At 40.4% G+C, this 17062-nt stretch overlaps 1 protein-coding gene across 8 annotated transcripts in view; it reads left to right on the top strand.

Annotated features, from left to right (window-relative positions):
* The window catches only part of lama2 (laminin, alpha 2), a 213214-nt gene that overhangs the window by 116723 nt on the left and 79429 nt on the right, over window positions 1–17062 (top strand). For 5 of the 8 annotated variants that reach the window (XM_047573377.1, XM_047573378.1, XM_047573375.1 and 2 more), the window contains exons 22-28: window positions 3468–3574; window positions 4528–4800; window positions 5593–5770; window positions 8046–8182; window positions 9884–10015; window positions 10435–10539; window positions 15567–15710. In XM_047573377.1, coding sequence (XP_047429333.1) covers window positions 3468–3574; window positions 4528–4800; window positions 5593–5770; window positions 8046–8182; window positions 9884–10015; window positions 10435–10539; window positions 15567–15710 — 1076 coding nt within the window. The remainder of the gene's footprint in view (window positions 1–3467; window positions 3575–4527; window positions 4801–5592; window positions 5771–8045; window positions 8183–9883; window positions 10016–10434; window positions 10540–15566; window positions 15711–17062) is intronic. The other 3 variants (XM_047573380.1, XM_047573379.1, XM_047573381.1) reach the window with 1 other exon arrangement.

Genomic DNA, 17062 nt, shown 5'->3' with positions numbered 1-17062 from the left:
AACACCTCTGTCTATTTCTCACAGGGAGGGAAAAAGTCATTTGAAAGTTGTCGAAAAGATGTGTGGATTGCTCTGTCAAACATTTGTCCAATTACTGGAACAAAGTGGATATGTAGTAATTCAATAATGTAATTATGCTTCCTGTGTGTCTGACACTTAATGAAACTTTCATAGATGCTTTGAACAGCTCATCGATGAACTCTTTGAGGGATCTTTGGGAAAACTCACAACTTTAATTTTCCCACTCGTAATGGACTGTCGAGTCAGGGAGCTCTGACTATTTTCATAAGACAAATGGACCTAAAGAACTGGTAAAATGTAGTACTCTACCTACAAGAGCAAAGTAAAGTAAAACCATGGTACATTTTATTTTTTATATCATAATATAATGTATATGTCCAGTGTATCATACTTCAATAATGATTATTATCGAACGCTGTTGATTTTATGCCAGATAATAATTTATTAGTCATAGATTCCTACTACGTTGCCGCCATAGACATACAGTATGCGCATGGACCACAGAACTGCTCCTCTGAAGTGAAGCCAAAGCAAGTAGAGCTCCCCCTGGTGACTGACTGCAGCATGTTAGTGGATGGGACCTGGGGCTGAACTTAAACATTAAAATACATGTCAAATAATGTTTTTTTTTTTTTTTATTTTATTTTATTTTTTTTAAAGAAGGTTTCCGTCATTTAAGTGGTTAATACAATACTGATGTATATTCAAGTGTCCATTTTTGAACGCTGTTGTGTTGAAGAATAATTGCAATAATTGTAGATTCTGAAAGGTCATCATTCAGACGACTTAACCCTGAAAACCGTCACATGACCAAAGGTCCTGTATGATTTTACTGGCATCTCCTGACATGTTATGTTCAGTTGTTGGGAAGGAAGGAACGTCAGAGAAAATCCAAATGAAAGAAAAGTGGTATCTAGAATAGCTACAGAGGACAAAGTCCATGAGTTTGGGAAGCATCTAGTACTGGAAAAAGCAAAACAAAACAGGATAACAGGAAAGATATATATATATATATATATATATATATATATATATATAATCAACCAAAGATTTGCGATCCCCCCTGTATTGTCTCCCCCTCGTTTGCGATTCCCAGTATGGAATCATTTTTAGTTTATTTATTTTCCACACGATATTCAAGCAGTCCCTCACTTCTCAAGGCCTCTCGTCAACATGTTTATGATGCAAACAAAAAAAAAATGAGTCATTTACGTGAACCTGTTCAGCTATTATATGCAATGCAAGAAAAAACCCTTATGGAATCATCTGCACCGTATAATATGACAAGCACGCAATATATGGAATGTAATAATACAGAAATTATGTTTTTTTTCTCCTTTTCTGGGAATTCATTGTGATTTTCAGAAGTAAATCACTGTGCACTATCTATGCCGTCTACAAATGGAGACAATGTGTCAGCGCGCCTGCACACAGCTAACTCTGAAATGGTGCTAAAAGAGACAACGGGTTGGGATTTAACGTGTTTGCCTGTGAGCGTGCGACGCGCACGCATATACACGCGGCACATGGCAGATGCACGGCAACTACTCCTACAGCTTGTTGACGTGATTGTTGAGTAACACGACATAATGTGTTTTATAAGTTCAAAACGGCGTCTCCATGGTGAGCACGGAAAATAAAAACACAAAAAAAAGTAACATTTCATCCCACAAGGTTTTGCGTCGGAGCGACTGACAGAACAGGGTCCAGATGGTCCTCGAAGGGTGAGGCTAGGGGGGTGAGAGACTGCGGGAGAGACAGTGTGTGTGTGTGTGTGTGTGTGTGTGTGTGCCAAGCGGAGACAAGCAAACTATACAACGTGTTTTCTTGCACGTTTAATCGAGCGTGTTTGTACATCTGCATGCATGCGGTGTAGTGGGTTTGTGTGTAGGAGGGCATGTGTGCCTTTTTCCGCAAACGCGTGTGAAGCAGAAATCAATATATATATATATACATTATGTAGCATGTGTAGGCTTCTTGTGTGTAGACATCTGTTGTACCCCTCTTCCACTTTCCCATCCCACAGTCGGGTCCGTCCTTCTGTCTCTTTTACATCTAAGAGGAGGGAAGAACCAGGACGTTAAACAGGCTGTGAGATGTGAGCTGCTGATTTCAGACGGTGTATATGGTTTTGTGTGTGTGTGTGTGTGTGTGTGTTTGTGTGTGTGTGTAGGGATGTGGGCTTCTGACAGCCCATCCACCAGATGGAAGCTGTGATGTTCAGGCTTTTAATTGTATATCTAAGGGGCTGATTGGCGTGTGCATGTGTGTCGTCTTTTTTTCCTCTTTGTTTTGTCTCTGTATATATAGGTGTGTGTTCCTCTGAAGGGATTTAAGCATTAGTTTTAAAAAAGCATCCTTGTCTCAAGCCTCGTGTCCTGCCATGTTTCGTCAGCTACTTTTAGTGTGTATATGAGTGTGAGTGTGGGCGTGTGTGTGCCTGTGTAGTGTGTGTGTATGAAAAGTGCTGTATAAATAAAGTTTGCTTTGATTTAAAGGCCATAAGCTGCACCACAAGTTTAGTTTAAACCATAGGTCTTCAAAAGGGCGTCCTTGACCCCTAGGGGGTCCGCGGAGGTACTGCAGGGGGTCGCAAAATCTTCGGTTGATTCGACTATTTTTATGTATATTAGTTATCCACTCTCAAACCGTACTGATCAAACTCTGGCTACAAAGCCACATGATGGCGCCGTCCATATCCCTGGGAAAATAGCGCTAACTTAGCCAATCCAAGGAAGAGGGAACGTGCCCATATTTACATACAGTCTGTTTGGATGTTTCTGTTAGAGCCGAGCAGCCGTTTATTAATTATTATTCCTTGCAGTTGATTATCGTGCTAATCGATCATTTATTGTTTTAAAACATACAGTACACATGTAATGGTTTTAAAACTCTTCTTCACGCATTTCTACATCAATAAAATGTGTTCCCATCAGCAGCCTGTTGGATTTGAAGCAAAGGAGGTTTCATTCTTATTTTATAGATGAATGCCAGGTCTCTGAATCAGAACATTTAGAAAGTACACATCTCAATGAACAGCTGGGCTTTCCATGCATGTTGAATTACTTGGACCTGCAATAAATGTATTGTTGTGAGTGTTGAGTTGAATTTGAAGCAGTAATAAGCTTCAATTATTCCATTTTATTTTACGTTTTCCAGAAAACAGAACTGTGGTTGTTTTCTTCTCTTCCTTTTGTCATAACTCATTTCCTCTCGATGCTAAAAAGCTAACAGGCAGAGCTAAGTTCTGCTCACTAGGCTGAAGAATCTATTCTGGTAATAGGAGATTTTCTGTAAAGTGCATCGAGCAGGATATTGAAAAAGGATATTAACGGCTAATCCGGAAGAAGTCCTTAAGCGGGATCTGAGCTCTGTAGTGTGGAGTAAACACACCCGAAATTTGTGTTGCTGTCGTCGTTAAATGTGTGTCAATCTCCTCTCTGCAGCCTGCCAGTGCCACAGCAATGCTTCTCTGTCTGACGTCTGCAACAAGGAGAACGGGCAGTGCCAGTGCAGAGAGAACTCAGTGGGACGACAGTGTGACGAGTGCATGGTGAGTTTTCTATGTTATATAGACACTTCCAACACGTGTTGATGGATTTCCACTTCTTCCACTCAATGCCGTGTCATTGTGAAAGGTCTTTTGTACGAGTTTTGTATTCGATTACACTTTTGACTGCTCATATGTTTATTTTATTTAGTCTTTCTCAGGTTGTTTGAGGTCCTGTTAGGTAAAAATCGCAGTACTCTAAATCACACACAGTGACGTCTAAGTACCTGGAACTAATTCGGCCCCGTGCAAGAAACAAACCAACACACACAACGTGTTCTTATTTTGTTAGAAACCGATGATTTTTTCAGTCATTTACAGCTGTTTTTTTTCTTCTTGAGAAATAAAAACATTTTTACCGAGATAAGAAAAAATAGTTTTCATATTATGATGAAAGCTGGCGTGACTTGCACCTTTAAAACTAAAATATCCTCCAAAGAGAGTTTATGTTTGATCCTACCACTACGTTGATGAACATCCCACATAACTTCACTTCGATTCAGACAATTCACCTTAAAGTGATTCATTGTACTGAGGTTACAGGTCTTAATCTCAGATAAACATAAGTGTAAAATTCGCCCAAATGGATGGACATTAATATCATAAATGACAGTTATACGGCATTTACTATTGGCATTTTATTCATACTTTCTGCTTCTGGTGCTTTATATCGTGGCTTCTTGAAAATGAAATGTTTTCTTGATGTTTATGTATCTTTGTCTAACCTAAGAGAACTTTTTTCTTGAATTTTTGGTGGCATCACTCCCACTCATGGTAGGAAAAACAGGGAATTACCAGTTATTACATGTTATTGTTTAAGTTTTATGCACTTTATATTTGATTTATGCAAAAAATAACAAAATGTGTTGAAAGTTTTTCTATGTTCAAATGAGTTCCCTTCATTTTATTTGTCCCCTGCTACCTCCTCCCCCCGTACCTCCACCGTCTCCGTCCAGCCTAACTGCTGGTGGGACGCGGAGCTTCAGGAGTGTATGCCCTGTCGCTGCAGCCGCCACGGATCCATGTCCCAGCGCTGCGACGTCGAGGGCCGCTGCATCTGCCGGCCCGGCTTCGTGGGCCGCCGCTGCGACCTGCGCCGGCAGAGCTACGAGAGGCGGGAGACGCGGCGGCCCGTGGAGCGCGTCCCCGTGGACGTCGTGCAGCAGAGATGGGGCGGGTTTTCGCGCTCGGGGGGTTGTCCCAGGGGCGCTTACAAGCCTAAGACGGGGGTAACGCGCGCTGCACGCGGGTGACGGTGCTGTGTTTGGAGTGGCATGGGTGTGTTTCTGTTAAACTTTGTGGTGCAGGTGTTCAGATATTGTTTTTTTTTTATCTCAGACACGTACAGTAGGGTGGCCATGCAAGCGCCATACCTATATATAATGCACCATGCACTGTTAGCTTCTACTCTGCTAATTTTGCAGTGTGCTTTTGGGATTTCACCTGGTGACTGAATAGGCTCTCGGCCAATTACAGTACAGTACCCCTCATAAATTTAAATTTATGAGGGGAAAATTTAAAAAAAAGTATATATATATAGAAAATGTCTAATCAACCAAAGGGTTTGCGACCCCCTGCAACACCCCCATGGACCCTCTAGGGGTTGTGGACCCCCTCTTTAAGACCTATGGATTAGAGACTTTTAACACATTTTAACACAAGTCGCTTCATTCTGGTGAGACTTGATTGGAGAATGTCGCCCCGAGGTGAACCAGGATGTATGTTTACGCCGAAAATTGTCGTTTTAAATGTCAGTAGCTTTTGGAAAATGACGATGTTCAAGATTTTCGGCTGTCCTTTAAAGAGCATTTTGTGGATTTTAGTGTCTGGTGTAGTGAAGCATCCTGCATGGACTGTGTTTTATTAGGATGCACTTTCAGAGTGTCAGATCCCCACTGGAGCTTATGTCAGCATAACCTGTTTGTGTGCGACTCTTGTAACACTCTTCTTCTATTTTATTTTATTTATTTATTTATTTTTTTACTGACGCCTCTGCACCGGTGTGTCCATTGTTTCACCAGCCTCAGACTCACCACAACGCCACAGGAGTGTGCGTCCCGTGTCACTGCAACTCGTTTGGTTCCAAGTCGTTCGACTGCGACGAGACGGGCCAGTGTCGGTGTCAGCCGGGCGTCTCCGGACCCAAATGTGACCGATGCGGGCGAGGGTTCTTCAACTTCCAGGAGGGCGGCTGCACACGTAAGTACAAATTATACTTCATTTCTAATTTAAAATTAAAAGAATGACGCACAAAATGCTGTACTTAAAGTGGTTTGCACATGTTTTCAGAAAATTCTTTTCGTGCACATGTAATTAGCAAAAAACACCATTCAAATATGGCACAAAGTTAAAAATGGCTCCTTCTTTTGCTGTATACTGACATTACACCGATCGGCCTTAACAATCTCCCTGCACTTGATCCCAAACTGATCAAGTATCTGTGGGATGATCCCCAGAGGACACCACACGACACCCTCAGAAGGTCCATGTCCATTCTCTGATGAGTCGCAACTGTTTTGGACGCACATAGGAGACCTACACAATCGGGCCTCGAGCAATCTGACTTCTTTGTCTCTCACTCAGGATTTGATGGACTCGTGTTTTCTAAAAGCCGCTTCATGTCTCAATTTTTGTCTCGTCCTGCAAATTTTCAACAGAGCAGAATATGAAACACCTCAGACTCAATGTGCAAACCTTTTATATTCATAGAGATTCACAGCTGCTTCCAGTGAAGACTTTAATCCCACTGCTTTGGCGGTCATAATGTTATGCCTCATCGGCATAAAATCGATCTTTAAAAGTCAGTCTGATGTTTGATATATAGGTAACTAATTCCCTAATCTGTACAAGTACACAATGGCAGGGACGAATGAAAGACAGGAGGAAGGAAGTAATAGGGATCCAATTAAAGAATTTAATATCTACAAGAAGGCAGCAGGAAGAGGGAAAGTTGCGCGGGTGAACCGAGCCGCTGATTGATGTGAACGTCTGTGAAGGTTGAACGCGCAGAATAACAACGACATGACCAATAAATTATGGAGCTTAAAGATGTTTTTATGATTCTTGGCTCGTGAATAAGCAAGCAGCCAGTAAATATTATATGACCACGATGTTTATAGAAGAGGTTGTTTTGGAGAATGTGAGCAAAAAATTTATTGGAAAATGCATTTTGACATAAGGGCCGTCGATACTGTAAAGGACGCACTGATTGACCTGTACTGCAGTGGACGTCTGTCCACCGGCCTCTTTGCATTTGTTCAGATCAAATTAATTGAACTTTGTTGTAACTGGACATTGTACATTTTGTTTGGAGACTCTCATCCATGATCCGTACCCTACATTCGTTTTCCACATTGTCCAGCCGTCCTGTTCCCATAGTAGTGACTTAAGGTTAAACCAGCTGCGATTTAAACACCTGTATTATCACGTCTTATGAAAGGTCAAGCTTTTTTCTTGCAAGCATTTCAGTGTGTGACACAGAAATAGAACAATTTCTGTTAAAGAGGATGTGTTTTAGCGCCACGTGTCCCACATATATATTCTTTATTATCAGCAGTGTCATTTTGAAGCAAAAATAACAATGAAAATCATAACTTGAACTTATGTGAACTCACCGGGCCCTAAGCCATATACGATAAGTAGCTTATTAACATTAGGAAACCACGACCTGAAAACATTCGCACTTCATTTAGTTTTTAATCTCCCTATGAAGAAGCATATTTCCTGTAATAAAATAGGGAGCTAACAAGGCCCCCCCCTCTCCCAACAAGATCAGTCTGTTCTCCTTGGTTTGCTCCAATGGCCTGAACCGGCACCGCAGACCATTAGTAAACGCCCCCGAGTCCAGGATGAGTCATCAACATTGGTAAATAAGGTCCCGGAAAGTCCAAAAAAAAAAAAGAAGTCCATATATAAATAGGTAGAATTAAATTTTCTGTGTGATTGTTGGGCCAGATATTGACTTTTGAGCAGGACTTATCATCTACTTCATCATCCTTGACAAGCCGGGCGATAGACGTTTGCAAACTTTTGGCCACACAGAATTAGATTTAAGCACATCACATCGCCCAAATGCGTCTATTAATAGATGTTCCTTCAGTGCTCCTTATATAATGTGTTGATGATGGCAAACACAGTTCACAGCCAAGAAGAGGTGACTCTTACCAGTAAACCTAAATTCCTCGTGTGTATTCTAAGAATTTTAATCCAAATTGCAAGTATGATGATTCACAGTGTGCAAATGTGGTTTCCAGCAAGGGAATGAATTAAGTGAAATGGGCAATTCTGGAGTCTGGGTCTTTAAAGATGGTGGTTTCTGACAATAAACTATATAAATATATAACTGAATCCTCAAGCTCATTAAATCAGCCTTTACAGTTCCACTGAAACACAAAAGAATCGCACCGATTTATCTTTTTTTTTTAATTTATTCCAAACTAAGATATCTTTGCATCGCTTTTTCCTCTTCTTTCAGCCTGCGAGTGCAGTCACGTGGGGAACAACTGTGATGCCAGCACAGGGCAGTGTATCTGTCCTCCAAACACTATCGGTGAGAGGTGCGACCGCTGTGCCCCCTACCACTGGGGCCACGACATCGTAACTGGATGCAAGGTAGGGCCTGAACTCTGCGTCCGAAGTCAACATTGGTGCAAACTTGTGCACGGAGTGGGTTAAAGTAAAAAACAAATGGCAAATCTAGTAATGATGGAAAGATGCTAAAAGTAGCTAAATTATAATACTTTTAATAAACTTATATAGTTTTTCACTAACCCTCGTAGTAACTTAACACATGAGCACTTTTTCCTAATACACTAATTTATTTTCTTTCACCATTTACACAGACGTCGGCCTGAATCTGAATTCTGCTTTTCCCTGTGTGTCGTTTGCAGTAGTTCTCTATTTTCAGCTCCTTTTCATCTCTCCTGACTTTCTTCTCTTCCCTGCTCCCCGAGTATCATCGCCCTTGTTTACACAGCCTTTTCTCTTTATTCCCTTGTGTTCGTCGTCTGCAATTTTTACATTTTCCCGCGTACTGCTTCTAACACAACTTTGAATGGTTTTAAAATGAATTGTTCTGCACTGAAGCTACTGAACCAAAGAGCCAAGTGAAAACCACAAAAGTGAAACTATTAGACGCACCAACAGGCTCTTAGCGGTAAGACTATAAAACATGAAGGTACAGTAAGAATCAGTTTAACTAATTAAACCAGAGAAGAATATTTGGGACAGCGATGATCTTAAAGACGTGTCACAGTAAAAAAAAAGCCTATAACTGGGCTTATCATGAGTGAGGCATCCCTAGCTCTATTTTTAAACGAAACACATAAAGAAGATGGAGAAACAAACAGCTTCCTGTTCACCGGTTTGTGACCTCATGCCCTCAAGTCATGCAAATTCCTATGTCCAGAGTGGCACGCCCCTCATTTAAAACTCAGTTATGATCATGTGTTGTGAACTTCGGACATGCAAGCTCATTTTTCACCTCACTGGAGTCAAATAAAACTGATGTGACAGTATTCATGGTGCAATCTAGTGATGGGAAGTTCAGCTCATTTTCTTGGAGTCGACTCTTTTGCCACAGCTCCTAAAAACTAAAAGCTGTGTCTTTCGGCTCCCGAACAGCTCTTTATTTAGTGTCATTTATAGCCTAACTACAGAAGAGGATTAATAAAAAAAAAATGCAATAAGAATACTGAGAAAAAAGTCAGAATTCTGAGAAAAAAATAAATAAATCAGAATTCCGAGATCAAAATCAGAAATTTAAGAAAAAAGTTAGAATTCTGAAAAAAAAATCTGAATTCCAAGATTAAAATCAGAATTTTGAGAACAAAGTAAGAATTCTGAAAAAACAAAACAAAAAAAAAATTGAATTCTGCAAAAGGGAAAAATGTCAAAATTCTGAAAAAGGTCAGAATTCTAACATTAAAGTCGGAACTCAAAAAAATGTTTGTGCTAACTACATTTTTTTTTCCCAGTGGCCCTTATCCTCTTCCGTACTTAACAAAGCAAATACATATGGTTTGCGTTCAATGTTTTTCATTCAGTGAGAAGCCTAATAATTGTCTCGTGTTGTGCAGTTATTCTGTTATGAAAGCATTCTTACTTTTGTTTAACATTACAATAAAACTTTGATGAACAAAACACTGCAAACAAATGCACACAAGCAAAAATGGAACCAAACTCAGTAAACAAACGGTATAAATGTCATTAGTGCAAATGTTTGCCTTTTGCATGACAGAACTGTTTCTGTTTGATGTTGTAATCGCTGAGTGTTTTTTTTTTGTTTTTGTGTGTGTGCGTGCATACATACAGGAGTGTGGCTGCAGCGTGATCGGCTCAGTGACCCAGCAATGCAACGTGAACACGGGCTGCTGCTCCTGCCACGACTCCTTCCGAGGAGAGAAGTGCAATGAATGTCAGATTGGACACAGAGACTTCCCCCAGGTAAACGATGCAGATTATGAAAGCGGTCGGTGTAAAGTGTGCTTTTATTTTTCTCGCTGAGATAAAAGAAAGAGGCTCGGAGAGAGAATCCCCGTTGGCTTCAGTCATTAGGGGCTCGAGAGTCTTTGTGGCTCAACTTGAACAAGGTGGAGAGATTTTCCTAGACATGGCGCCGCTGTTATTATGGATTTTTTGAGCGTAAAAAGCCCCAATAGAAGGATTTGTTCGCTAATGTGCTGACAGAAGCCTAGCAGAGACACTTCATGTGAAATGAAAAGATAGCTGAATAAAAAAAAAATATCTTTTTGAATTCTGGAGTGGGGTTTAATGGCCTGACGAAGCACAAAGCCAGGACACATTCTAATAACTGTTGTGCTGTTGATAACCAGAAACTTGTCTGCATCCACATATTCCCACAGTGCATCCGGTGCGAGTGCAGCATCGCGGGATCGGACAGCCTGACCTGCGACCTGGAGAGAGGAGTGTGCGGATGTGCCGACCGGACGGGAAAATGCAGCTGCAAGGTAAAAACGCTCGCACGCCTTCCGCACGTGGGGTTAAAGAAGCCCTTTATTTTGTTTGTTTTATTTTAAGTAAAATAAGTAGCACGGTGACTGCTGACGCTCAAGGCTTTCAGGAAATCGGCTTTTCAGAACAGTGTGGTATTTGTTATTCTGAATCCTACCAGAGATAATAGTTCAGACTTTAAATGTCAGTGCACATTAAGAAAACAAAACTACTTTGAATGCTTTTACTCTGTCCTTTCCTCTTTTGAGAGCCTGCTTATGTTTGTGTCTTATTGTATACCGTATGTGTGTAATTATTCCAGTAAATGCCACAGGGCTGAGTGTTACGTAGCGTCTCCGTGTGACGGACTCCATATACTGGCACGGACAGACAGATATATGCATACATTCGCATACAGTACCCACTCCATGACTTACCCTATGCAATTTATTAACAGACTATAGTGCAAAATGTCTGAAATGATAATAGATTTAATGGAAGTCTGAAAAATACTGAATAGAAAAAGACATCTGAAAATGCATTATAATGACCTGCAAACCATGTCATTCTTGTCTTATTATTAGACTTTGTACATTCCCATTGTAATCTATTTTTCCTCAGTGCGAGTGAAAAGAACTTGACTTTGACTTGATTTTCACTGCAAACAGTGTGACTTCCTTAATCCTGCTTGATGGATCTTCAGGACTTGAGTCTTTGGTGAATACTCATCACTACAGTGTTTCTGTGCTGTAACTAAACCAGCAACTGAACTGGTGAACTGTTATTTACTTAAACATACACACCAATCAGGCATAACATTATGACCACCTTCCTAATATTGTGTAGGTCTCTCTTGTTCCTCCAAACCATAGACAGTACCAGTGTTGCAAGATGGGAAATGACAAATAATCGTACCAGAAGCTTAAAATGATCGTATTTTGAGAAAAATGATCTTACATACCCAATTTAAGGTTGCTCAGGACCATCTGCTGCAGCAAAACATTATCACAGACCATATAGTATAGCTTATAAATATGTATGCCTGGTCTGGTCTAGGTTGGTGCTACATGTCTAAGTAACATCCACATGAATGAACGACAAGTCCAAAAGTTTCCCATCAGAACACTGAATTATCACTAGATGACTTAAATATTATTAATTTCGCCTGTCAGTGGTTTTAATGTTATGGCCGATCGGTGTAATCTGCTCTAAATTCAGTTTGTAGACAGGTTTGACAAATGTGGAACTGTTCAACTCCCCAAACACACTTACCTGCAGTTCATACGGGCGTATAAAGCGTCTATTTGTCGCCTCCCTGTGACAAGCTGATCATTATCACATTTTCCTGCCTCTCATCAATAGCTTGCTGTAAGACATGTTTACACATACAGTATTTGTGCAGACCAGCTCAGACTGGCGGCACCTTCGTTTTTTCTCTCTTCTGTCACTTGCTGATCGCATTATGCCACGTGGGAAAATGCTAAGCCAACACTTTATGGGTTCCGTACACACACCCCAGATTCGCGGCCTGTAACGAGGCCTTACAGGTGCTGGCCAGTAAATTAGAATATCATCAAAAAGTTGAATTATTTCAGTAATTCCATTCAAAAGGTGAAACTTGTATACTGTATACTTTCCTTCCACACATAGTGATATATTTCAAGTGTTTATTCATTTTCATTTTTATTATTACAACTGACAGCTAATGAAAACACCAAATTCAGTATCTCAGAAAATTAGAATATTCTGAAAAGGCTCAATATAGAAGACACCTGGTGCCACACTAATCAGCTGATTAACTCAAAACACCTGCAAAGGCCTTTAAAAGGTTCCTCAGTCTTGTTCTGAAGGCTCCACAATCATGGGGAAGATTTCTGACTTAACAGTTGTCCAAAAGACGACCATTGACACCTTGTACAAGGAGGGCAAGACACAAAAGTTGATTGCTAAAGAAGCTGGCTGTTCGCAGAGCTCTGTGTCCAAGCACATTAACAGACAGGTGAAGGGACGGAAAAAATGTGGTAGAAAAAAGTGTACAAGCTCTAGGGATAACCGCACCCTGCAGAGAATTGTGACAACAAACCCATTCAAAAATGTGGGGGAGATCCACAAAGAGTGGACTGCAGCTGGAGTCAGCGCTTCAAGAACCACCACGAAGAGACGCATGAAAGACATGGGATTCAGCTGTCGCATTCCGTGTGTCAAGCCACTCTTGAACAAGAAACAGCGTAAGAAGCGTCTCGCCTGGGCCAAGGATAAAAAGGACTGGACTGCTGCTGAGTGGTCCAAAGTTATGTTTTCTGATGAAAGCAAATTTTGCATTTCCTTTGGAAATCAAGGACCCAGAGTCTGGAGGAAGAGCGGAGAAGCACAGAATCCACGTTGCATGAGATCCAGTGTAAAGTTTCCACCGTCAGTGATGGTGTGGGGTGCCATGTCATCTGCCGGTGTTGGCCCACTCTGTTTCCTGAGGTCCAAGGTCAATGCAGCTGTCTACCAGGAAGTTTTAGAGCACTTCATGCTTCCTGCTGCTGACCAACTTTATGGAGATGCAGATTTCACTTTTCAACAGGACTTGGCACCTGCACACAGTGCCAAAACCACCAGTACCTGGTTCAAGGACCATGGTATCCCTGTCCTTGATTGGCCAGCAAACTCGCCTGACCTTAACCCCATAGAAAATCTATGGGGTATTGTGAAGCGGAAGATGCAATGCGCTAGACCCAACAATGCAGAGGAGCTGAAGACGACTATCAGAGCAACCTGGGCTCTCATAACACCTGAGCAGTGCCACAGACTGATCGAGTCCATGCCACGCCGCATTAATGCAGTGACTGAGGCAAGGAGCCCCGACTAAGTATTGAGTGCTATACATGCGCATGCTTTTCATGTTCATTCTTTTCAGTTGGCCAACATTTCTAAAAAAAAACATTTTTTTCATTGGCCTTTTCAATATTCTAATTTTTTGAGATGCCAAATTTGGAGTTTTCATTAGTTGTCACTTATAAATATCAAAATTAAAAGAAATAAACATTGGAAATACATCGGTCTGTGTGCATTGCATGAATACAGTATACAAGTTTCACCTTTTGAATGGAATTACTGAAATAATTCAACTTTTTGATGATATTCTAATTTACTGGCCAGCACCTGTAGATCAGTGGCTGTCATCTTCTTCTCTGAACAGGTAGGAGGTTGGCTGCCAGTCAACAGAACATCGTCGTTCTGTCATCTGTCTCTTCTTCATCTGTTATTTTTTCTGTATGGTTACCTGCCTGTATGTCTTTATATGTGTGACTGTACGGGAGCAGCATCGGGATTACACACTTGATAACGTACATATTTGGACATGTGAAGTCGAGTGGGCCCCATGCACCGAGAATTTCAGTCCTGTATTTTAAAGAATCTTGAATCAGTTTCTTTGTAACGTAAACACAATTTGGACTCCTACTGGATAAGACTTTGGACTGAATATGTAATACACAAAAATGACAGGGAGAACCTCATCTAAACACCTCTATCAGGTTTCGCCAACTAAACAAAACACAAATAAAGCCCCAAGCAATTGTATGTGAACGTGACGAAAACACAAATACGGCCAACATTTCATTGCATTTACTTCTACTAACCTCACCACTTCAAGAAAGACACAGTAAATGATGCCATATGAGAGCAGAGATCATGCTGATTACAACAAGGTCTGTCTCTTCACTGAGCGACAAAAACTCAGAGAGCTAGAAGCCAAAGAGTCGCGAACATAACATTTGCAAAATCATAAAGTATGTCTTACCTTTGCTGTTTTGTGATTAAAAGTTATATTCTATCTCCAAAAAATGCTGCTAATGGCTTCTCCTATGACTCTGCGTCAGTCCGAAATGAATCATGGCGCAACGGTTTGTTTACATGAAGAGGAAGAGGCCTCTAGGTTGGAGTGTAGGGTCGCTGACCATGTGCGATCTTTGTGTTTACTTCATTCTGGTTGGTCATTGGTGGTTGCTACGGTAAATTTGGGCATGACTTTGATTCTCTAGACTCTGATTGGTCGATGGAGGTGTCAGTCATTAATTGATTGGTTGTCGAGATATTCTCCTTTGAGTTTCACCGAAGACGTCCTTTTACAGACAGGTGAATGAGTCAAAACTGTTGTATTTAGACATATATCAGTGAAACTAAATTAGTTTTTCAGACTGTCCTCCATAGAGAAAGGTCAAATGGCACATATGGTGCCAAAATGTGTTATTATTATATGTCATTTTAACACAGGAGGCAGAAAAATAGGCATACGGACAAAGAGTTAACATGTAATTTATGTGAGTCTGTGGCGCCTGGATGAGCCTGGATTTTGTGAAACTTTGTAAACTAAACAATAAATTAAATAATAGAGACACATTTGACCATTTAATTATAGGGTTTTCATTAATAATAGCCTTAATAATAACACTTAATAGCAAAGATGTAGAATACTGAAGTCCTCGGTTCCTCACTCCACTTTCACCTTCTTCTGTTGTTCCCGCTCACTAATCTGCAGAACTTTTTGACAGAACTCACCATTAATTGGATGACATTATGTTGACAGCACTGTAAGCTCCTACATCTTTGCAGAGAGGAGGCCTAACACAGAGTCCTGTCCACAATTCCATTTTAAAACCAGTCAGCTCTCTGCTTATTTACTCATAAACATTCAGTCCACTGGGACTCTCAATGCCACCCTGGTGGAAACTGAAAAGTGCCTGGATGCATTTCATTAACTTAAAAATCCAATATAACAATAATTAATGGAAGCTATTCACCTTGGTTTAACACCTGGATCTTATTTATAGGGCTTGGTAACTGATGCAAGGAACAAATTATGCCTCTAAAGTTATTTTGCAAAAATCAAAATTATGTTAATGTTTGAATGTCTTGAAAGAAAACCTTTAGCACAATCTACTTTTTGTGTCTTAGATCAAGTCAGTGAATCTCAAGTGCCCTGATTTAGGGGAATTCCTAAATACATGTCTTAATTTAAAGCATGCAGTCAAGATCTTTCTTCATCTCATTTTAGGAAAACGTGGCGGGAGACAACTGTGATCGCTGTAAACCAGATATGTTCGGGCTGTCGGTGCGAAACCCGCTGGGCTGCAGCAAGTGTTACTGTTACGGACTGACGCACTCCTGCACTGAGGCACAAGGACTCATCAGGATGTGGGTGAGTACACACACTTTAATTGTTTTACTCCTTTTCTGTCACTGTTTAATTATCTTTCAAACGACTACATGAAACCTAGCTTTTTTTGTGAAAAACAGTGAAATGAAGCAACAGCTCCTCCTATTGCCTTTTGAAATGTTTGACGAATGCAAGACGTAAGCTATTTAATTTCACCTCTTATCTGTGACACAGTTTGGGTTTTCAGCCTCTGTTGTGCGCTATAAATAAAATCAATGTCTGGGACTGAAGGCTCATTTAAAGTACTGTGGGACATAGACGCCATAATCTATGCACGTAGCCAGCACTGATGTGTGTCTTTTTTGTAAGTCAGGCTACATTTGTTTCCACTACCTGCTTCACTTTCACCAATGGCGACTGAAAGTTTTGTAGAACATGAGTCATACAAATCACACAAATCCAAAACAATCAGTTTGAAAACTGTAAATACAGGCTTAGTATCGCTAATACCGATACTTTTTCTTGAAATGTCATGATCATTGAATAACTTTGTAATTTTGCCTTTAGTTGGTTGATTATGATTATGATAAAATATAGGACAAATATTTAGGCAAATAAGACGTTTTTGTTTAACTAATCACAATATAAAACTATTTAACAGTATAAAGTTTAAATAAAATTCCCCTTTTACTAAATGTAATTACTCATTACTGCAAAATAAGAAAAAGGAACAATGTAACAAAAATATAACACGGCAACACTGGAAAATAAAGTCAGAAACAGTAGTCAGTTGAGCAAAATAAATAAACAAAAGGAAAAATGTAATAATAAATATAAAAATTGCTCAGAGAGGGAAATGTTGGCTCATTCGTTTTCCACCACAGAAGTGAGTCTGCATCCCGTGTAATTGTCTTCTCTTCCGAGTACAGACGCATTTCAGCGGCAGCATCAGTGCCATCTGTGCGATGCTGCTGTGATGCTAAGATCTGAGAGCCAAACTCTGTCCATATCCACCTTTAACTACAGGTGGTGATGGAGAAGCTCCTGACGCACACAGACTTGAGAGAAGCTGCACTCACATGAAACTCTGTGACGAGTAATTTACTAGACATATAGAAGAGAAACCTAGATCGAAACGCCAGCCCTAATGTGTTAACTACGGCATTAGAGTGTGTGTCCTCTGTGCTGTCGCAGTATCTATGCCGTCAAGTTGACGCAGGAGCCTACAAGAGAGTGCTTTTGGAAAATTGTCTTTCCATTCCACAAATAAAAAGGTTTCCATTATCATCAGCCTAATTAGTCTAATAGCATAATTGTCAAAATTGCCTATGTCATTTTTTGACTTAATAAAAATACCAGTGTGCTCGCTAAAAAAAATCAGTTTTTTTCTTGTT

The sequence above is a fragment of the Mugil cephalus genome, chromosome 21 (assembly GCF_022458985.1).
Source record: "Mugil cephalus isolate CIBA_MC_2020 chromosome 21, CIBA_Mcephalus_1.1, whole genome shotgun sequence".
Classification (NCBI taxonomy): domain Eukaryota; kingdom Metazoa; phylum Chordata; class Actinopteri; order Mugiliformes; family Mugilidae; genus Mugil; species Mugil cephalus.
Note: the sequence above shows the minus strand (reverse complement) of the source record. Positions and strands in the feature narration are given on the sequence as shown.